The sequence below is a fragment of the Carassius gibelio genome, chromosome B15 (assembly GCF_023724105.1).
Source record: "Carassius gibelio isolate Cgi1373 ecotype wild population from Czech Republic chromosome B15, carGib1.2-hapl.c, whole genome shotgun sequence".
Taxonomy (NCBI): domain Eukaryota; kingdom Metazoa; phylum Chordata; class Actinopteri; order Cypriniformes; family Cyprinidae; genus Carassius; species Carassius gibelio.
Window position 1 is genome coordinate 21,299,349 of NC_068410.1, and position 22,443 is coordinate 21,321,791.

Consider the following 22,443-nt stretch of genomic DNA (forward strand, 5'->3'; position numbering starts at 1 on the left):
TTTTCCATTGTCAGGTCAGTGCGATCCATGGCTAACAGTGTGCCAGCGTTTCCATTGTTTTAATGGCTTTATATTTTTCCCACAATTTCTTTAACTTATCCAAAACTTGCATCATAGTGCGCTGGATACTTAGCTTTGCAAATTCAGCAGCAATGTATTTTTTTTACGTCTTCATTTCTGCAGATGCTGTCAAACTAGCGTTGTACATTGTCCTCGGCCCAAATGCTTAGAAGAGCGCTGGTATCTTCCTCAGACCAGTACTGGCGATTCTCCGTTTTCAGTTTAGTTCAAGTCCTTTGCATGATCCATTACAGTGAAATGCGCATCTTGCCGCAGACACTCTTATCTGACAACTTGCTTACCGGAGAGAAACTTTCACCCTCTTTGGCCCCAAGGTATTTGGCGGGCCAAAAAAACCCCGCCTTTGACCCCAAGGAAGCCCCAACGAGGCACAATCAAGCCCCGGAAGTGACAGTGGAAACACGACTGGCCCTGACACACACTAGCACATTTGCTTACCCGACAGTGGAAACACAGCTGTGGATATTTTGTTAAGTGGCTTATAAATGCCACAATAAGTGATTTGATTGTGTGTTCCCACTCACCTCCAGCTCCAGGGTACAGTCCTCCAACACCAGGAACAAAACCAGTTCCAGCTGCCCCACCCAAACCTAGGAGATTGAGGAAGAATATATTAAACATTGCTTTATAAATGTGGTCTTAGAATAAACTATATAAATCTCTGTGAAATTCCACCACAAAGAAATCTTACCATATTTAGCTGCTTTAGCTTGAGCAGGAGTAAGCCCTTAGAAAAATAAATAAATAAATGGTTTTGAGATTCCATGATCATTATAATGTTTTAATGTTCTTTTAGATATTTTTTACAGACAGTTTTTTTAACCTCCTGCAGGATAAACCCCTCCAGCTCCTGGCACAATCCCAGCACCACCAGGACCAATCCCAGCTCCACCAGGAACTACTCCTGCACCTGAAACAAGGTAGGCCATGATCTCTCAGTTTTACATTTCCAATGCTATATGTCAAAGTATAGTCCTGCTCCTGGAGGACCACTGTCCTGGGCCGGGTTTCCCGATAACGATGTATCTTAGCTCTTAAGAGCGTTTTCTACGTGCAAACTTACGAACGATCGCAGCAATTCCACGAGCGTTTCCCAAAAATGCACTTAACATGAACGCGCGAGAACGCGCTCTACGTGCTACTTACGAGTCGCTGTCCATTTGCTAAGTGCTGAAATTTAACCTTATATATACCAAATACCTTATACGTATTCTGAACGTTTAACCTAATAATTGTCATCTGTTTTGGATTACCAATAAAGACAATCAAGTCTTTATAAAGCACCTACATACAGGCGGAGACACTGACAAAATGGCTGAACAAAAATCAAACAAGAAAAGATACCTTTCAAAAGGATGAAATTAATGTCCTCTTAGAGGAGATAGAGAAAAACAAAGATGTGATTTTAACCAGATTTAAAGGACACCATACTAATAAAGAAAAACAAAACATCTGGGAGGACATTGCTACCGAACTAACTGCAACCAGGGGTGTTCAAAGGTCAGGGAAGGAGGTCCGCAAGAAGTGGCAGGATTTTGCAAGCCTGGCAACAAGGAAGAGGGCACTGCAGAGGACTGCAATTGAAAAAACAGGTGGTGGGACCCTAACTCAACCTGAGCCTGAGCCTGAACCTGAGTCAGGTCCTTCATGCTCAGAGGAACCATCAGTTTCATCTGCCATCTCCGAGCACCTACCATCTCCTAGTCCTCCAAAAAACCCTCCCAGGCCACAGCCTCCATCTTCAGTTCATTCAGTTCTTTTGTTCATTCATTTAATTTAGATGTGTTTTTTATCTTGTTTTCCCCTTTTTTTATTTCATTTATAAATTCATGTAAACACAAAAACGAGTACAATAAAGTGTACAATAATACAATCAAAATATTATTATATTACTCGCGTTGCAGTGTGTTAAATCTAGATAAAAGTGTAATCTGCCGGTTGTCCTGCAGGTGTCCTCATAAATCTGTCTTCTTACGATGCACTTGGGGATGTACGATTACTCCAGAGCACTCGTAGATCTACGAAGATTTTCAAGTGCTACTTAAGCTACGATGCTTTTGGGAAACAGACCGTAATATTAAGATCAATCGTACGATCGTTTTTACGATCAACTTAGGCTTACGATGCTTTTGGGAAACGCAGCCCTGAAGAGTTTAGTTCCAACCCAGTCTGTAATTTTCTAGCAGAAAATTCAGAAATTCTAATCATGTCATATCTGAATAAGAAGTATCCTAAATATGTATAAATGCCTACCGTATTTAGCAGCTTTTGCCTGAGCAGGGGAGAGTGCACCAGGACCTTGATACATGGGAAAACACAAAACATTTATAAGTGGTGAATCATTCTAATAAAGTGACTGTCATTTAACACTACTGGACACAATTTATCTCACCCCCTGCCCCAGGAAAGAGTCCCCCTGCACCTGGTACACCACCAATACCAGTAAAACCAGGACCAGCACCTAGTGGAAGAAGGTTTGCTATCAGATTGAGATTATTGGTTGACATTGTCAAAATCATACTCTAGATTTAATACTGCCACATGGAATTTATGTTAAATGGAATTTCAATTCTGCAGCAGAGCGATGATATCTCAGATCATTATCTAGTCTTATGTGTACTCTATATAGCTAAAGCTGTAAATTGAACTACTTGTTACAAATATAGTAGAACCATCACTTGACATTGCACCATAGATCCCCTGGGAATCAATTCCACTCATTCTCTACAATAGGAAAGAATGAATTGTATAAACTTGTTAATTCATCTAAACAAAGGAAACTCAAATGTGGCCCACGAGATCCACTTTCCTGCAAAGTTTAGCTCCAACCCTAATCAAACACACCTGAGAATGCTAATCAGTGTCTTCAAGATCATTAGAAAACACAGGTAGTTGAGTTTTATCAGGGTTGGAGCTAAAGTCTGTAGAACATTGGCCCTCCAGGACAGGATTTGAGGAACCCTGATCTAAACCAACGACATTCATGTTACATCCTGTTCTATCCAGGATTCTAAAAGAGGTGCTTCCAGAAGCCATAGACCCTAACAATTTGTCATTGTCATTAGGATGTTTTCCAAAAACCTCAAAACTGTCTATTATTAAGCCTCTTGACTTGACTTAATAAAGGGCAGCTTGAAGAGGGACAGGAAGGTGAGGAGGATGAACTAATACTGACATAACAATAACAGGGACATAACCAAATATGGGCACAAGGAATTAACTAATGAATGAGAGACAGAGACAGAAACAGGGTTGATGAACACATGAGGAATGAAAAACATAATAAAATGTCCAAAGGGGTGTGACAGTTCACCCCCCTCCCAGAAGGCGTGACCTCACACCGTAGGAACAACAAATGGAGGGATGGAGGGGGACTTAGGAGAAGGGAAAAAAAGATTGGATGTGGGATGATGACAGGGTATGGTAAAGGGCTGGCAGGAAGGCCAGCAGGAAGACGGTACAGATGGAGGTTTGGGCAAAAGTTGGACTCCCAGGAGAAGTGAAGTGAAAGTGACATTCAGCCAAGTATGGTGACCCATACTCAGAATTTGTGCTCTGCATTTAACCCATCCGAAATGCACACACACAGAGCAGTGAACACACACACACACTGTGAGCACACACCCGGAGCAGTGGGCAGCCATTTATGCTGCGGCGCCCGGGGAGCAGTTGGGGGTTCGATGCCTTGCTCAAGGGCACCTAAGTTGTGGTATTAAAGGTGGAGAGAGAGCTGTTCATGCACTACCCCCACCCACATTTCCGTCCAGCCCGAGACTCGAACTCACAACCCTTCGATTGGGAGTCCGACACTCTAACCATTAGGCCACGACTAATAGAGGAGGGAGTTAGGATTTATGGTGGAGCCACTTGGTCGCAGAGCCGAGGGGGAATCCAGAACTCAGAGGCTGGAGGCAGAGAAAAGGGATCCACCAGTCCCGACGCAGACTGGCAGACCTGCGGCGAATCGAGCGCACAAATGGTTGGCTGAGAGTGAGCAAAGGGGCTGACAGGAACCAGCGGTGGCAGATGCTGAAGCAGCAGGGTTAACAGGAAGAGACATGAAAGTGTGGGTGGTGGTAATTTGTGAGCCCCCGTTTTTTCAAGGATGGTGTGTGCTGACCACACACACCAGATAGTGATTCCCAGCACAGGGAGCGCGGCGGACAAGGGAAAGACCTCTGCGGTCCATGTCCTATTGGCAGACAGTTAAGGGCAGACTGAGAGTTCACAGATGACCTCAATAGCCAGGACCGACAGAGGGTTCAGGGCAGACTGATGTTTCAGGGCAGGTAGAGAGTTTAGACTTAGGCAAGAGAAGAAGGGGCATGTCTGCATATATATCCCAATAACAGTCCATTGAGCTCAGATCACCCTCAGCCATGGTGCAGGGTGGTGAGGGACAGGCAAGTGAGGAGGATCAACTAATAATGACATAAGAAGAAAAGGAACATGACCAAATATGGGCACAAGGAACTTTAATAATGAATGAGAGACAGAAACAAGGTCAACACATGAGGGATGAAAAACACAACTAAACGTCAAAAGGGGTGTGACACCTTCCTAGAGAAAAATGGTATCTTTGAGGTTTTCCGGTCTGGATTTAGAATTTATCATAGTACTGAGACTGCTCTCCAGTGCTTAATTCGTAAATTGCGAGGTTCCGGAACAAACAGGGGTAGCGGATCCGGCACGTGATTACAGAAGGGAGAGGTAATGGAGCATTCGCGCAATCACATTGGTGGACCAATTCAATTCAAGTTTTCAATTCAAGTTTATTTGTATAGCGCTTTTTACAAAACAAATCGTTACAAAGCAACTTTACAGAAAATTATGTTTCTACAATATTTAGTAGTAGCTAGTAGTTTGTGCACATTTGACAGGATTTTAGAAAAACTAAAAAATAATAATAATACAAGACGTAGTCAGCTAGACGATGAACTATCAATATTATTAATTAAGTTATTATATGATTAAGTCACACATTTAGGAATTTAGGACCAGTTTAAGTCATTAACCACATGCATCAGTTGCTTTAAGTGTCTGTAAGTTCATGAATAGCATGGAAATGTCATGCAATTTTAAAACAATTTCCAGGCCTGAAAAGGTTTAGAAAAAGTTGTGGAATTTTATTTGACAAATCTCTGTGTAATAGAGTTATATTTAATGAGGTCCTAAATTTCGGTGGGGGACTGTGTGTAATTATATTGCCTGGTTTTAATAATTCCTCCAGCTTTCAAGATTATAATGAGGGAAATTCCTGCATTTATTCAATATAGCATGTAGGTTAGAATACTAAAATAAATCTATAAGATTAAATCAAACATTCGTAACCAGCCTTCGAATCCATGAACTCTCTCAGAGTGCGCTTCAAATCAGCGCATCTTGTCTACACTACAGCGACCTGCTGCATGAGACACAAGACTTTTACTTAAATTTCGGGACAGTTGACAGAACTGTCACTTGACTAATAGGGTCATTGTTGCATTGTCACAGAAATTTATAATTTGCACACCTTTTAAGTATTCTAAACCATTTGGTAGACGCTCGCTCCAGAGGCTGTATTCAGGGCCATAGTTGGGGTTAGCGGGGCCTCAGTGCAGTTTGTACCAGTGGGCTCTCTTTGAAAGGGTTTAATTTCTATGTTCGTTGTATTTATTTATTTGTGCTGTTTACACAATGTTGAAGTTTTTTTTTTTATTCAGGTTTGTAGGTGTTCAGGTACAGAACCCAAATAATCAATTGTAAAATAGGACAGCATAGTCTTTACCGTAAAAATGAAATACTGTATATAGCAAACCAAAATTTATTCAGACACCTTCAACATTTCTCACATTATCACAGTATATAGTTTAGAAAATGGTAATAAAATACTGAGTATGAGTTGTGTCTGTGTCTGTGTCAGAACAAATTCATTTTGATAATACCATATAACTTTGACAGGAATGTAATAAATTACAATTAACCAAAAATTCAGACAACTGTTAGTATGACAATATTTACACAACTATCAGCACTTTGTTGACCAATTACCAAGCAATGCTTAATTTTGTTCAGTCTGTGGTGTAAAAGGGTCACATTGGCAATTAAAGAAAAAAATACTTAAGCAAAACATGGTCAGGTCAAAGTGTACATTTGTCAATGTGAATAATTTTTGGTCAAAATTTTTTATTTTTACTGGTATTACTCTCTCCATTTATTTTACACTATAGTGCCCTGCTCCCACTAGTACAAAATAAATAAAATATATTTGGTCTCTGAATAATTTCTGGTTTGACAGTGGAATGTGGACTGGGAGCTGAAGTGAGACCTGTCTCCTCCAGGCTGTGCACAGCGCATCAATCTGAATGGAAATGGGGTGAAGTTACAAGGTTTCGCTGAGAGCTTGAGGATCCAATGGTGTTCCGAAATTTACTGACAAGCTCTTTTTAATACTTATAATTGGTTAAATATTTGTAAAACCCTCTGACTTAAAATAACAATGAATTATAATAGAGATATGAAGTTTGGATAGTTTGTTTTACGGCACACCTGACTGAGCTAGGTTATGGCAATTGCCATAATCTGGCCAACGGAAATGCCGCCCCTGGAAGAAGGGGATCCACCAAAATGAGGTGCCGGATCGGATTTTGAAGGAGCCAAATCCGGATCCAGCTTGTTCCGGCACAAATTAAGCCCTGCTGCTCTCATTAGAGTTACAAATGACCTCCTCTTATCATCCAAACATGGTTTTATCACAGTATCAGTGATACTGGATCTCAGTAGTGCTGCATTCGACAATATCTACCACAACATTATCTAGGAAATGCATTGGCATGGTTAAAATCATGCTTATCTAACCATCATCAGTTCATAGCAGTGAATGAAGAGGTATCATACCATTTACAAGTGCAGTATGGAGTACATCAAGGCTCAGTACTAGGACCTTGATTTTCACGCTTTACATGTTAGGTTATGCTGATGATAGTCAGCTCTAGATTTCTTTGTGGCCTGACAAAACATATCAATTTGCAAAACTAGCAGAATTAATAGTTGACAAAAAACTGGATGACTAGTAATTTCTTACTGCTAAATTCTCAAAAAAAAAAAGTAATTTTTGGGCCAAAAACCTCCACATGTAGTGACCTACTGAGAATACTGTCTAACACTTGATAGCTGCTCTGTTAATTCCTTAATTCATGATCAGTTAGGAACCTAGGTGTGCTATTTGATAAAACTCTTTCCTTCAAAAGCCATGTCTCTAACATTTGTAAAAGCACATTTTTCCATCTCAAAAATATATCTAAATTAAAATGCTCTCTGTTTCAAATGCAGAAACATTAATTCATGCGTTCATGAACTCAGGGTAAGATTACTTTAATGCTTTATGGGTAGTTGTTCTGAAAGTTGCGATATTTGCCAAGTATGTTAACCCATACTCAGAATTGGTGCACTGCATTTAAACCATCCAAGCCAAATTGAGTGTTTACAGTTGTCCTTTTGTATTATTACACACATTTCCCCCCTATTTTGATACTGTAAAGTTGCTTTGACAAACTGTATCGTTAAAAGCACTATATAAATAAAGGTGACTTGACTTTACTATGTAATACAGTCAACAAGCCTGAATCGCCCATTAGTCAGTTATGAGACCCATAATAAAAGCAAGATAAGCAGTCAGTGTACTCACCATATTTAGCTGCTTTAGCTTGAGCTGGGGTAAGAACACCCACACCTGTTCAGAGAGGATAAATCCAAATTTTGCTTATAGAAAACACAAAAAGCATCAATAATATCACAGGCCATTGAATGTCACATCTCATGGCCCATGTGCATTGACCTCAAACCTATCGCAACATGTCTTTGCATGCAATGTTTGATTGTACAATTGCTCTGGTAGCTTATGTTATTCCCAAATTCCTTGTAGTTTCTAAGATCCTATAGATTTCTAAAAGGAACTGCACATATGGATAAAATGTATACTTGAATTAATTTCAAGTGTCAGCACAATGAGTAAATGCAGGACAAATTAGTCGCATTGGTTGGATTTACATTTTGAAGCTTTTAACAAACAAAAAGTGTGGTCTGTCCTCAACAACATCCCTAATTGTTGTTGTGTTTGTTTAGTTATTTTGGGGTGGGGGGGGGGGGGGTGACATTTGTGTTCCACACTTTTGAATGGAATATGGGTGAGTAAATTATTTTCTTTAAAAAAACAAACAAACAATATCTGATTGCAGCTCCTAAACCATTCTGTAGTAAAATTATTTTTTACCTCCTGCTCCTGGGTAAACTCCACCAGCACCACCTGTTCCAACACCACCTAAACCAGCTCCAACACACAAGAAAATATATAGACGCTAAACTAACCACTTGAGAAAATGACTTACTTTTCAGTATGGACAATTTATATATGTTAATTGTGGTTTTAGGGGATTTCAAAGGAAAATGCATCCTTACCTCCTATACCAGGGTAAAGTCCACCAGCACCACCCAGAAAAGATCCAGCCCCACCTAAACCGGCTCCAGTACCTGAAGAAATGGGCACAAACAATGAACTTCTAATATTGGCTCTTAGGAAAACAAAAAACAAAAACAACAGTTATGCACAAACAACTGAAGTACAATGTTTATTTCTTTGTTCTTTGGAAAAAGCATGTGGACTTCAAAATCATTTAATTAATTATTATTACCATATTTAGCAGCTTTGGCTTGTGCAGCAGATGCCCCTAATGTCCCAACACCTATGAACAGAGACAGCAGATCAGCTACTTGTCATGTATTTGCGGTGCATGTGTGTGCATGCTGTTTGCAGCCATGGAAAATGACAGTTATTTCAGTATTTTTGCAACTTTTTTAGGGTAAACCTCATGAAGTCAAGAGCATGTGTGGGTTTTATTTCACCACACAATCTGACTACATACAGGTGATGGTCATATAATTAGAATACCATCAAAAGGTTGATTTATTTAATTAATTCCATTCAAAAAGTGAAACTTGTATATTATATTCATTCATTACACACAGACTGATATATTTCAAATGTTTATTTCTTTTAATTTTGACGTTATAACTGACAACTAAGGAAAATCCAAAATTCAGTGTCTCAGAAAATTAGAATATTGTGAAAAGGTTCAATATTGAAGACACCTGGTGCCACACTCTAATCAGGTAATTAACTCAAAACACCTGCACAGCCTTTAAATGATCTCTCAGTTTAGTTCTGTAGGCTACACAATCATGGGGTAGACTGCTGCAAAAGAGGCTGGCTGTTCACAGAGCTCTGTGTCCAAGCACATTAATAGAGAGGTGAAGGGAAGGTAAAGATGTGGTAGAAAAGAAAAAAAAGTGTACAAGCAATTGGGATAACCACACCCTGGAGAGGATTGTGAGACAAAACCCACTCAAAAATGTGGGGGAGATTCACAAAGAGTGGACTGCAGTTGGAGTCAGTGCTTCAAGAACCTCTACACACAGACGTCTGCAAGACATGGTTTCAGCTTCACATTCCTTGTGTCAAGTCACTCTTGAACAACAGACAGCATCAGAAGCGTCTCGCTTCAGAAAGGACTGCACTGCTGCTGAGTGCTCCACAGTTATGTTCTCTGATGAAAGTAAATTGTGCATTTCCTTTGGAAATCAGGGTCCCAGAGTCTGGAGGAAGAGAGGAGAGGCACACAATCCACGTTGCTTGAGGTCCAGTGTAAAGTTTCCACAGTCAGTGATGGTTTGGGCTGCCATGTCATCTGCTGGTGTTGGTCCACTGTGTTTTCTGAGGTCAAAGGTCAACACAGCCATATACCAGGGAATTTTAGAGCACTTCATGCTTCCTGCTGCTGACCAACTTTATGGAGATGCAGATTTCATTTAACAACAGGACTCTGCACCAGCACACAGTGCCAAAGCTTCCAGTACCTAGTTTAAGGACCATGGTATCCCTGTTCTTAATTGGTCAGCAAACTCACCTGACCTTATCCCCATAGAAAATCTATGGGGTATTGTGAAGAGAAAGATGTGATATGCCAGACCCAAGAATGCAGAAGAGCTGAAGGCCACTATCAGAGCAACCTGGTCTCTCATAACATCTGAGCAGTGCCACAGACTGATCCACTCCATGCCACGCCGCATTGCTGCAGTCATTCAGACAAAAGAGCCACAACTAAGTATTGAGTGCTGTACATGTTCATACTTTACATGTTCATACTTTTCAGTTGGATTTCTAAAAATCCTTTCTTTGTATTAGTCTTAAGTAATATTCTAATTTTCTGAGATACTGAATTTTGGATTTTCCTTAGTTGTCAGTTATAATCATCAAAATTAAAAGAAATAACCATTTTAAATCTGTCAGTCTGTGTGTAATGAATGAATATAATATACAAGTTTTACTTTTTGAATGGAATTAGTGAAATAATTCAACTTTATGGTGATATTCTAATTATATGACCAGCACCTGTACATAAGAAATTCAGTTTTTGCATTAATATTGAGTACATTATCTTTGTAAGAATTAAAAATATCTATCCATCTATCTATCTATCTATCTATCTATCTATCTATCTATCTATCTATCTATCTATCTATCTATCTATCGCTAAAACATGATGTGTTCTTTACATGCTTTTTTTAGATCCAAAGTGTATTATAAATGATTTAAATATGGTGGCTCTGACATAACACACCAGTCCCTGTTGGATAACCGGGCTTGGAGCCAGCACCAATGTTCCCACCAGGGAGTCCAGCACCTCCACCGAAACCACCATAACCTTTGGTATAGCAGGTGAGAATCAGCACTCAAGCTCATACACATCACACACAAGGTATTCAGCACATGCATGTGATCGAGGTCATCACTGTAGCCTACCATAAGGAAGTTTACCACCAGTGTAGGGTAACCCAGCACCTGTTAGGACAAGTCATGACATAAGACTTATTGAGACATACTAAAGTTATACCAAAAATATACGGTGTCAACAAAAATGTTGTATCCTGCAAATATTATAGCTTTTCACAACAGGAGAGTTTGGCGAGAACTACAATAACACATGGCCAGTTTTTGAACAATGAGCACATTCAGATAAAATGCTCAAGATAAAACTGCAAAATATTAGATGATAAATATGCCTCTGAATGATTTCCATTGACGTACGAGCTCACTTTCAAATAACCTGTAAAGCGTTAAACCATTGAAGTTGACCATGCATTTTTATCAACATTATATCCTACTTTTATCCGAACAAATATGCAAGTTTGGAAAAGCTTTCTTCCACTAGAGGCTCACATATTAATACCGCAATCCATTTCTCCTAATTTCACTGGATGTATTCCTAGTCCATGATTAAGGTTGATAACGCGCCGATAAGAGAGACATGAAAATATGTATTAAATTTCAAGCTTCAAACGGAAAAATTTATGAAAATATTTTCAGTTGTGACTATGAAAGCTATGACTATGAACTTTGTCAAGGCACTTTCCCAAGTGAGATGTCAGTTTCCAGAGAGCACATCATCCATCTGAGGTTAGTGCACGAAACAAATTAATGGAGCACTTCAACTGCTGAACCTCTATGTAGAAGGAATCACACAACGTTTCGGTGCACTGGAGAGCAATTTACCACATAAATGGATGACTAGCGAAGTCTATACACTGATCCAATATAGCAAAATTTGATTTGGAGCATTTGATGAAAGACATTCATACTTTCTTAATTCTGTCAACCTTATATTGTATTGCTTAATAGCTGCAAAACCACAAATGCAATCAGCCGGAAAATGCTTCTTTTCTAGGCGTGGCAGAGCTAGGCTGAGCACGATTTGTGCAGTATGATCAAAAGAATCAAATGATCCACCTGAGGTTTTGGGAGATTTGAGAGGGTATCCGTGAAATACTCCTTGTTGCAATGGTCCATATCCACGCCCACCTATAACAAAAGGATTGTTAGTTTGGATGTCAACAGACAGTGTATACTTTTTGAACACAGGTGTTGTTCAGATTTGCTGATACTTCCACACTATCCAGATATCATTATTAATATTCTGTTCACATGGTTGCTGTATGCTCTTGTACTAACCACCACCTGGTACCAGACCCTGTCCTCCACCAGCAGCTATAGGAAACATTCAGTCAGTCATAAATATATGATAGAGTTTATTTCACTGCAATGGCTGATGTCATTTACATCGAGAGCTTCACCTGATTTAGGTTTGAGTCCAGTTCCTGTGGCTACACCAGGAAGAACACCTCGCCCATTGAAGCCTGTAATCATTTAAATCCAAATGATCAAGACCAAATGAAGGCCATGTGTGCAATTTGAATTTGGGGTTTTATCCTAATGACTGATTAGCAGGCCTGCACTAAATCTGTGAGCACAGAAAGAAATCATGCATGTTCTACACATACCTTTGTTTATAAGATTTCTTGGCTAATTTGATAACAGACCAAATTTATTCTATGCACGTATGTGCAATATACATTTCATGCATCATTTCTGCCCGTTTCTGCTAACATTAGAGTCTTCTATGGCGTGCGTTCTACTTTAGGTCAACTGCTGTTATGGAGGAGTCAATCTTGGTGAGAAAGTCAAAGAAATTAAAGTTAAATTCAACAGTCTTTAACAAGCTATGTGAATAATCCATTACACACTATGAAGGTAACTCTACCGCCCCCTTGAGTGTGCCAAGAATTTGTAGGTTTGCATTCTTGCACATAGTATGTTTCTGGCCTAAGCTCAGTTGAACATATTTTGCCACTAGCAGATTCATTTCACAGAATTCGGCATATGTTCCTCTCAATATGCACTATAAATGCAAAAAATGTTAACAAAGCCCTTGTGGGATTGGTGATCATATTACTGTACATAAACAGGGGAAAATTAACAAACCTTGTCCAGGAACAAGTCCTCCTTGATAAGGTCCAGGCACTCCCACTCCTGCAAAAAAAAAAGAAAAAAAAAAAAGATTTACAAATATTGATTTATAATCATGATTATTTCCATGTTTAGATACCAACTTCAGACCCCCACACTCACCCGGCACTGGAGCTTTTCCGGGCTTCGCGGCTTTTGCTCCAGGTCCAACCCCACCAGGGCCCAGTCCTTGTACACCAGTCTGAGGAATGCCAAGGCCTAACAAACAATTGAAAGGTCAGACTACCTTAGACGAGTCTATCACTGCTGGCTAATCATTTAAGTTAACTCATGACAGTATTTACTAAATCTACATTCACTGCACCTGGGAGGCCAGAACCATGGCCAATTCCTCCTGCTCCTGGCCCTGAACGAAAACCCAACAAAACATTCATTCAGATCACTAGACACATCGGGCCTCATTCATGAAACTTGCGCAAATGTATGAGTAAATGATGAGTAATTTGCGCCTGTAAAACAGACCTTCCCGAAAACTCTCCCCTTGATTCACAACTGCTTCATATATGTCCGATTTGTTAGTTAAACATGTGTATGTTAATGAATTGCAATAATTTGTAAAAAGAGGTCTTGTGCACGCTCATTCACAATTAGCATAATCCCAGCCTATGAATTACATGTCGTGTCCAGGAACTATTGGAATATTTTGGTCTACTTTCTCAGGTTTGGCTCCAGTATATTGCATAATTACAAAATAGACTAGGATATATTCCTAACAATAAATTTTCAAAAATGAAAATAACCACCAAAGAGTTTTTAGCCAGCTGAAAAAAAAAATGTTAAATGCTCTTCTTAAAATGGCCAGCTGGTGGCGCTTGAGAACACACGTATTTTTAGCTGCTATATGGAATATAGAAAGGGGGCAAGGGCAAATTAACTATTAATAATTATCAAGGCAGTGAATAAAACTTACTGCCATCAGTTTTGGCATAAAGAAAACAGAACATTTTACACACCATTTTCACGTGGTAGGGAGCAGGTGTACATTTCCTTCACATCAACAAACATTCTGAAAATATGAACATTTTCATGAATTCGAAAGTTCATGTCAGAACAGCTTTATGAAGGATTTACAGAAAAATTTGTTCTGCCCATGTTTCATGAATGAGGCCCAATGGGTACAAATCTGGCCTGCAGATATTCCTTTACACTTCCTTATTGATTTAGTTTGCCTCACTTGCTCCCTCCCTCTGACATGAAACAAGTCATCTTATCTGATTTCAGTGCCTAGAAGCTGATGTTTCAGGCTGTTCATTTATTTGTTTAACCCTTTTCCAACTGATTTCAAACACAGAAGAACAGACATTGCATGCTGCTTTTAGATTGTGCCAAGGGCATGCTGAAATAATGTGCTGGCTTTCAGTACATGAACACCACCAGCGGGGTCCCAGAGGGGACACATTTGTTGATTTGGCTCATGATCTAAGGCTCCTTAATTCAACTTCGAGCCAACTGGATTACCATGAAAAGAGCCATAGCCGCATGAATACCAACAGAGTAAGCTATTTGAAAGGTGTTATAAAGGGACTTGTATGTTTTTATTGTATGAATGTTTCCTCTGAAAATGAGGTCAGATCCCCACCTACCTTTTCCGTTTCTATTCTTTTCGAAAGACGTTTTATTCACAAAGTGTTTTTACAATGGAAACAATGGACTCAGAAATATGTGTATTACGTACCTCCTTTAGCAGGCTTTCCACCAGCACCTGAATAAAGAGAATCAGACTTAGAAGATAGCCGTGTAGTTTTTGTTACGTAGCCACAAAGAATATGCAAATCATTAATAGGCTTGTTGAATGAATGGCACCTCCAGGTAGACCTCCTCCAGGTAGACCTCCTCCAGGTAGACCTCCTCCAGGTAGACCTCCTCCAGGAAGACCTCCTCCAGGTAGCCCAGCACCTAAAGAGAAGTCCTTATGGTTACATGTAATTACTTGACTGCATATTAAACACAGCTGACTATTCACTGGATTATGAGCACCTGGTTTAGCCGGTTTCAGACCTCCAGCCACTGGGTAAAATCTTCCAGCACCACCATATCCGCCATAAGGCCCATAACCACCTACAGTAGAAGAGACATACAGCAACAAATTCAGAAAACCTGCATGTCAGGCTTGGAAATTTACTGGCATTAAAAGTGCCAGCAATTTTAACATGGTTAACATCAGGATATTAAAGGACAATGTAACTTTTGGACAATGGTCACTCTTAATTTTGATAGCCCACTTTAGCATTCTACTGACTACTAGTAACTTTACAACTACATGTCAACTAGCAGTTATTAGAGTATCAGTAGACCGTCTGCTTATTATCTGCTGACACTTTATTTCAAAGTCCACCAAAAGACTATAAGTAACTTTCAAGTATGTCAACTTATTCTACTAACCCTAACAAAAAGTAGAGAGAAGACAAGGAAATTATAGGTAGCATTGGAGCCTAGATCTGTGGTAGCCTCTAATCAATGTAGTGAATGTGCTGAAAATACAGTGACTATTGTGACCATGAGTATGCCTCTCTAGAGCATTGAATCCATGATTCTGGATAGTGGGTTAACAAGTTAGGAGTGATATCTAGATATCTAGTGATACATCTAGTGATTTAGCAATGATTCTGGGAGGGGCTGGATGGGAAAGAGAACAAAAGACAATGCATTTTTAAAGAGATGGAAAGTGATGGCTCAGAGACTACAGTGGATCGTTTTGGCTAAGTAAATGATTGATTGAAAATTATTGCTACATTGTGTCCTCCTTCAACAAGGAAACCCTAAAGAAATAAGGTCATGAAGTTTGCATCCATGTTTTATGGTAGAGGGAGGAATATAATAATGGAAAGGAAGTGCAGTAAAATGCTTTGCTTGTAAGTCTTTCTTTTGCCTTGTTGCCATTATAAATCTGAGTAGCTTTAAAAGCCTCTAAATTCTGGTGTTCGAACTTCTGACACAAGAGAGAGAGATTCAACTTTTTATAGTAGCTCATGGCAAATGGAGTTTACACACTCGTGCTTTCCAAGCATAGTTTGTGGAGGGTGACAGACAACAGATCATTAACTTGGAAAAAAATCCACATTGCTCTGCAGAACAATGCCACAATTGTACAGAGCTGATGACATTCCTGTTATGGAACAGATTGTCTACATTTGGCTCCAACTTTTTGGATCAGTTTAGTCTAATATAGTCTAAAAAAGGTAATCTCAGCCTCAAGCAACATCAACAACCCACAGACAATGTCAACCGAGTGAAATCATCAGTTCCAATGTGACTTAGTGCTACACTAAAATGTTTTTGCTGGAAAAGATGCTTTGTCTTGAGCATCTGGTTTGACCCCCTTGATGTGGGGATCTACACAGGCAGGCACACAACATAGCTGCATCCCATTCACACAACACCCAGGATCACATGATGTTTTGAAAAGTCACATGACCAATTAGGAAGTGATAAGTGTCTGCTGGTTGTAGGCAGATTCTCTTTGTGTTGGTGCTGGACACTGTTGTGCACGTTGGGCTTCCTTTTCATGGTAATTTCTAGAAGTGCGTGTCTACTCTTCATGGAGGACACAGGCTTCTGCATGGAGTTTTAAAATTAGTTGTTATCACCTCATTGTGACCTGAGCTGCTGGGCTGCATCGCAACCGAATGTTCACCTTTGTCTTCATATGACAATAAGCTGTGGGACAGTTGAGCATACTGAAAAGGACCAGGCCAGCCACTGTTTTCTTGTGATTAATATGCATTTTTTTATTGTTTGTGTGATGTGATTTTACCTCTGGCCCTACCACCCATGTGCCCTACCTGTAGTAGCATTGTTCCTTTAACTTCTGGTGCTATCAATGCTAGTGGTTCTCCTCCCTAAATATGTCTTCTGCTTAGGCTATCCCTGTACAAGGCCGGATCCACACTGATGCTTTCCCCAATCTTACCAAGGGACCACATTGTTAGAGACGTTGGTTTGGGGTATATATATAACCATAACACGGTGTGAGATTTTTGTTGTGGTATCTGAAGATCTTGAATGTGTGGTGCTTGTGGTGTTGCATGCTTCTTCTGGTGCTGGGTTGCTGTCTCCTATTTCTTTTTGTCTCACCAGGGTCCACCTGAGCAGGGGTTTCGCATTGGCTGATCCGACCTTACTAGACTGAGGAGAATCCACCAATTGTATAGCAGTATTTAAGAGCCATTTTAATAACTTTTCCACACTTTTTGTACTAAATTGTAATAAATTTGAAATACATTTATATATCTGCCCCTTGTCAACTGTCCCTTTGCAGGGAAAATATAGAGTTAGCTACACTACATTAAGGGAAGACTTGTGGGTCCTCCTGCCCCTCATCAGGGGGTGGCGAAGTCAGACCGTAAAGAAGATTTACTGCTTGACGGGTACCACACATTAATACTAGCCAGCAAACATTTCCAGGACCTGCGGATCAGTTATGCACATCCGCTTAAGTGAATCTGACGTGGACATCCAGAAACATTGAATTTCTTCTGCTTTAACCTTTTGGTGGTAGACCTACTTGAGTGTGTTTATGGACACCCTGAAATTGATCTAGACATGCCCCTGGTGATCACAGGATTTTTTTATGATGTCATCACCACCATGCTGTTCGGAGCATGCAGAGTACTCCTATCATATACGGTTTAAAGTCTCTGTGTGTTACATATTTTCCTCTTGGCTGTTTACTCTTATGCTGCTGGCTGTTGTGTAATTGATCAGGTTCAACCTTCATGCCTACTTAATTATCAGTGCAATATATTGTCAAATCACATATTTTGTGAACGGACTCTTGAAGAAAAAGAAAAAAAAACAAGTTGTATTTATGACTGGGAACCTCCGGGATAATTTTGATACCCAAGATTTCAAGTTGGGTGGACCACAGGCTTTAAACATGGCAGATAACAGAACTATTGCTGTAGTGACTATTAAGTTTATGTTGTCTATACGGTAATGTATATTTATGTATATAAATAAGTATATGATTCATATTGTGTTTTTCTTCACAGTAGAAGAACATTTATTTGCCTGAAATTCCAGGATCATCAGCAAGGTGACTTATTGGATAGCACAATCAGTGTATATAATAACTGATTAAAGTTGGATAATTCAATTACTATGGCATACATCAAGACGACAAGCCTAAGAATACATGAACTGACACTGCTGTGCAAGTATCTGAATGAGCGCTTCACCAGACAGTCCATTATTGTTGTATCAGTTATTTCTAACATAGGCTCATTAGAAAAACATGCTTCTTGCAGAACTTCTAAAACATACCTACACTGATCATACAAACAATTCAGTGCAGTTTCCAGCTGAATTAAAAGAGTTTCACACAAATCATGATTACAGAGGCAGATAATCCATTAATGAGATTAATTTTTGCAAAGTTCTTTACACAATACTACTGTACGTTATGACCTCATAATGCTTTTAACCAAAGCCTTTTAAAATTTGTATCACATAATTGTATCCATATGTGAGGCTTTTATGATGTGGTAAGCTCGCTCAATAGATCATCTAGTATAGCATTGTACTTGCAATGTGGAGCGCACGGGCATGAGTCCCATGAAAAACAAGTCACATTGAAAGAGCTCAAAAAGTAAAAGGGGTTTGATTGCTCTGTTTGTGTCACATAGGCTCTTGTTAACTCTAATGGTTAGATTCAGGGAAGGGTTTAGTGTAGGTGTGAATGTGACCCCTACAAAAACCACCAATAAAATGTTTCCATATTCATGTTCATCTGATCTGGAGAAAATTGAATGCTCTTTTAGTGCCATTCAAAGGAAATTTTGTTCCAAAAGTGCCAATAAACATGTAAGAAGTAACATAATGTCATTAGAAAGTAACAGAAGTGTTTTTCAAATGAGCCTGGGACAATTATTTAAGAAAAACTTGCTTCTAAACAGCTCGTAATAACAAAAAAGTACACTGGTCACATTAGTTTTCAGTCAGCTGGACATATCTAAGTGGACAAATCTGGCCCAGAACAAGCTGTAAAATAGGCCAGACTTGATGATAAAAGTTGGGCTACGTGACACTATTGAAAGTCCCCGCTAGCACATCTGAGGCTCAAGAAATGTGGAATGCTCTTGGACTAATTGTGGCTAATTTGCTTTTACTAATTTCCTAACTCAAATCTTTAGATGGAGCTGTTGATCCATTCGTTTCTTAGTGCATCTAATCTTTACTAATATATCAATTAGAGCGACGCTCAGACGCCCAGACAGGTGCGTCTGCCATTAGATAATGATATACTCCCCTGGTTTCCCGGTGTCAGACAGCAAACCTCCCTCAAGCACTTTGTCAGCAACACAGCTATTCCCGATGAACGTGAAGACAGTCCGGGTCACATGGAATATATTAGTCATCTCACTCTCCCTCTTTCCACAAAGCCCTGAGTGTATGAAGGTTATCGAAACATAACTCTACCCACTCACAAAAACTTACAGAGGAGGACAGAAGAAGAAGCATATACTTTTTTTAATGGATTGTAGACAAAACCACCACTGTAAATTTAAGCTGGATGCCATTTGTCAAACGATGTGATTTGTCAAATATGAAACATGCAGTATAGGTTAAAATGTTAGATGGGGCGATTTTTGAAGAACTTAAGGTTCAGTTATTTTGAAGTCATCACTTTTATTGTGAAATACTGTTCAGTCCTTTTGAGTATCCCTACCAAATAGTGACAGCTTGTTAGTAGTGTCAGAAAAACAATGAATAGTATGTTAGGATCAGGTTTCCAGCTGTTGCTTGTCACAGTAAACTGCTCTAATTGTAAATGTAAATGTGTTAATTTTTCATCTGCACCACCCTGATTCACTAGCTGATCATGCACCACACTGATCCATGCTTGCTATGTTGCATGCCAAATGACCATCAGTTGTGCATACACAAAAACCTGCACGAAATGTTAACATGCAACAGATATAGCTATTATACTAATCTAAAACAGAGCAGCTGGATACATTACAGCAAGACTGCATTTAGATTTTCACCAGCCAGTGCAGAAATACTAGGCAAAATGAAAGGAACTTCAGAACTTTGTATGGATGTATGTGGATGATGAATGTGAATTCATTTCCACTGATTTCTGCGAACATTGAATAGTCATTTGTTATATAAGACAAGTTGTTTGGTACTGTTCAGCATTCTAGCAGATAGTGGAAAGATGCCATCTCTTTGTCATCATAAAAGATGAAAAAGGTAGTGCAGCTCTCTCTCCTGTGATGTCTGAAGGAGTTTTTTTCAAGCAACAACTAGGCATGGTAACATTTGGAGATTATAACCGATTTATCAAGTATGAAATGATCAAGACAGCAGCAAACCTTCAATTTTCAAAGCATGCGGCCATCCAATCTGTCTTGAGCTCAGGCATGCGTTTATAGAGCTGGTGCCAGTCATGTGAATGACTGGTGTAAACACATTCCATATGAGAAAGAAACATTCATCAATGATTCATTTTTGAATTAAAGCACCATTTGAGCAGAGTCCAGATGAGAGCTGGACTTTTAAAACCATTTTAACAACATCAGATAGAGGGAGCCAGGAGTATGGAGCAGAAGTAAAGCTTAATCCACACCCACAAACCCCCCTCCGTCCCTCTGCCGGTCCTCACTGGAGCAGCTGGACAAGCTTGAAGATTTAATTTAAGAGAGCAGAGAATTCCGTGGCCCTCATCCATGTAACTGACGGCAACTGCAGTGAACCGACTACAACATCATGGAATTCAAATGACACGGAGGTCCTGTGAGATTATGGGAAGGATCTCAGGCCCAGTCATTTCCACTGACCTGTGAGCTTGAGATACCTTGTGAACCCTACAGCAAGTAAAAGGCCATTTACCAAATTAAAGACATGCATAGAGCTTTCCTTTCAGCATGAAAAAACTGAAAAAGAGATGGTCCAAAGATGACATCAACAACTACTCACCGAGTGATTCGCTATAGACCTTGATGCTCAGTTAAGTAACCAGCATGAAATTTTGGGGCAAGCTGTTTCAGCTACAGACAGAAATAGATTGCTGGCTGGCAGGGGGTCCACCTATAGCTAATGTCACCATGTGTATTAATTTTCAAGCATAGTCCAGCTATTAAATTGAAATAACAGCAAAAGAGGTCTGATGCAGGATTTAATTATAGCAAGACTTAACTAAAACGTTGATGCGGTTCTACAAGCTCTGGCATTTCCTTAGGAAATGCAAATGTAGTTATTGATATGCTGTTGTTTTTCCCTTCATTGGACTTGAAAGCAAAATATTACCAGATGTCCCCTACTGTGTCCAGTATCATTTTGGACGATTGTTCCTCCCAAAGGGAGCAGGTGTTTGCGCAGCAAAGACAGTAATGCACTGCCATGTGAATGGATCCAATGTACATGCGATTGCGAAACAATCCATTGTAACAATGTCTGCAAGTTCTCATTACCCCAGCGAGATTTTCTAAAACATGACTCATATGTCACAGAGGAAAAGCCATATCTGCTACTAAAATAGTTTTATTATTGCTCTGTTTACTGTCATATAATTGAAAGTGTACCTGAATATCTCATAAACTGTGGCTATGTAGGTTTATGGTAACTATGGTAACAGTTTTTGGTGAACGTGTACGACTTTGACATAACACGCTTGCAAGCTGTATAATCGAAATCACTGATGACAACCCAACACTGACATCATAGCTTTATTTCAAGATATCGTTTGTCACAAACAGCAATGCATGCTTATGAAATGTTTATGTAGGTTTTATGACAGAGTGCACCGGGGTGAAACACCATCTGCTTCTGTCAAGTTTTGTTACTCGTGCGCTTCCAGAAATATGCCACAAACTCCTTCAGTCTGTATCATCCCCCTAGGCAGAAGGTGAACATATCTGCAGTCTGAGCTGGCACAGATGCTTGATCATTTATTTATATTATTTATCACATCTCAAAGAACTGTATTGTGCAAATCAAAGTAAAAAATGTCAATGCGAGAGCCGACTGTGGCGGTCTGATCAGTTGGCGATGCGTGAAACATCTACCAGATGGCTCGCATATGCATGGAGTTTGTGCACACTGAATACTTTTCTGACAAGTCAGGGCTGAGATATGATACGACTGATAAACAGAGCTCACATAAGCTCTACACTCTTGCTCCTGACAGACCTCAGGGATATCAGAGTACTTTTGTGTTGACTAAACCCTGCTCTAAAGGGCCCTAGAGATCTTAATGGGCTGGTTCAGGTGTGTTTGCATAGGGTTAGAGCTGAACTCTGCAGGAAGGTAGATCTCCAGGATCGGGCATACATTCTAGTACAGTTGTTTCCATCCTGAATCAGATCATCAGCTCATGAGCAGAGAATCGAAGACTCAATGGTTAGGGGCTCCAGGAATGAGATTAGGAACCAGTGCACTACAATGTGTGTGAACTGTATGTCCCTTACAGAACAATACTGTGACAGGACTATGGTACAGTTATGGTATCGGATGGTAATACA

At 39.7% G+C, this 22,443-nt stretch overlaps 1 protein-coding gene across 10 annotated transcripts in view; it reads right to left on the minus strand.

Moving 5' to 3' along the window:
• The window catches only part of elna (elastin a), a 65,348-nt gene that overhangs the window by 26,050 nt on the left and 16,855 nt on the right, over positions 1 to 22,443 (minus strand). For 3 of the 10 annotated variants that reach the window (XM_052576628.1, XM_052576627.1, XM_052576626.1), the window contains exons 5-24: positions 14,957 to 15,037; positions 14,783 to 14,875; positions 14,655 to 14,681; positions 13,284 to 13,325; positions 13,082 to 13,177; positions 12,935 to 12,982; positions 12,247 to 12,309; positions 12,125 to 12,160; positions 11,903 to 11,974; positions 10,919 to 10,957; positions 10,737 to 10,820; positions 8,751 to 8,801; positions 8,518 to 8,589; positions 8,333 to 8,389; positions 7,748 to 7,792; positions 2,474 to 2,542; positions 2,335 to 2,379; positions 905 to 991; positions 773 to 808; positions 606 to 671 (exon numbers count right to left, since the gene is read on the minus strand). In XM_052576628.1, coding sequence (XP_052432588.1) covers positions 606 to 671; positions 773 to 808; positions 905 to 991; positions 2,335 to 2,379; positions 2,474 to 2,542; positions 7,748 to 7,792; positions 8,333 to 8,389; positions 8,518 to 8,589; positions 8,751 to 8,801; positions 10,737 to 10,820; positions 10,919 to 10,957; positions 11,903 to 11,974; positions 12,125 to 12,160; positions 12,247 to 12,309; positions 12,935 to 12,982; positions 13,082 to 13,177; positions 13,284 to 13,325; positions 14,655 to 14,681; positions 14,783 to 14,875; positions 14,957 to 15,037 — 1,209 coding nt within the window. The remainder of the gene's footprint in view (positions 1 to 605; positions 672 to 772; positions 809 to 904; positions 992 to 2,334; positions 2,380 to 2,473; positions 2,543 to 7,747; positions 7,793 to 8,332; positions 8,390 to 8,517; positions 8,590 to 8,750; positions 8,802 to 10,736; positions 10,821 to 10,918; positions 10,958 to 11,902; positions 11,975 to 12,124; positions 12,161 to 12,246; positions 12,310 to 12,934; positions 12,983 to 13,081; positions 13,178 to 13,283; positions 13,326 to 14,654; positions 14,682 to 14,782; positions 14,876 to 14,956; positions 15,038 to 22,443) is intronic. The other 7 variants (XM_052576631.1, XM_052576629.1, XM_052576634.1 and 4 more) reach the window with 7 other exon arrangements.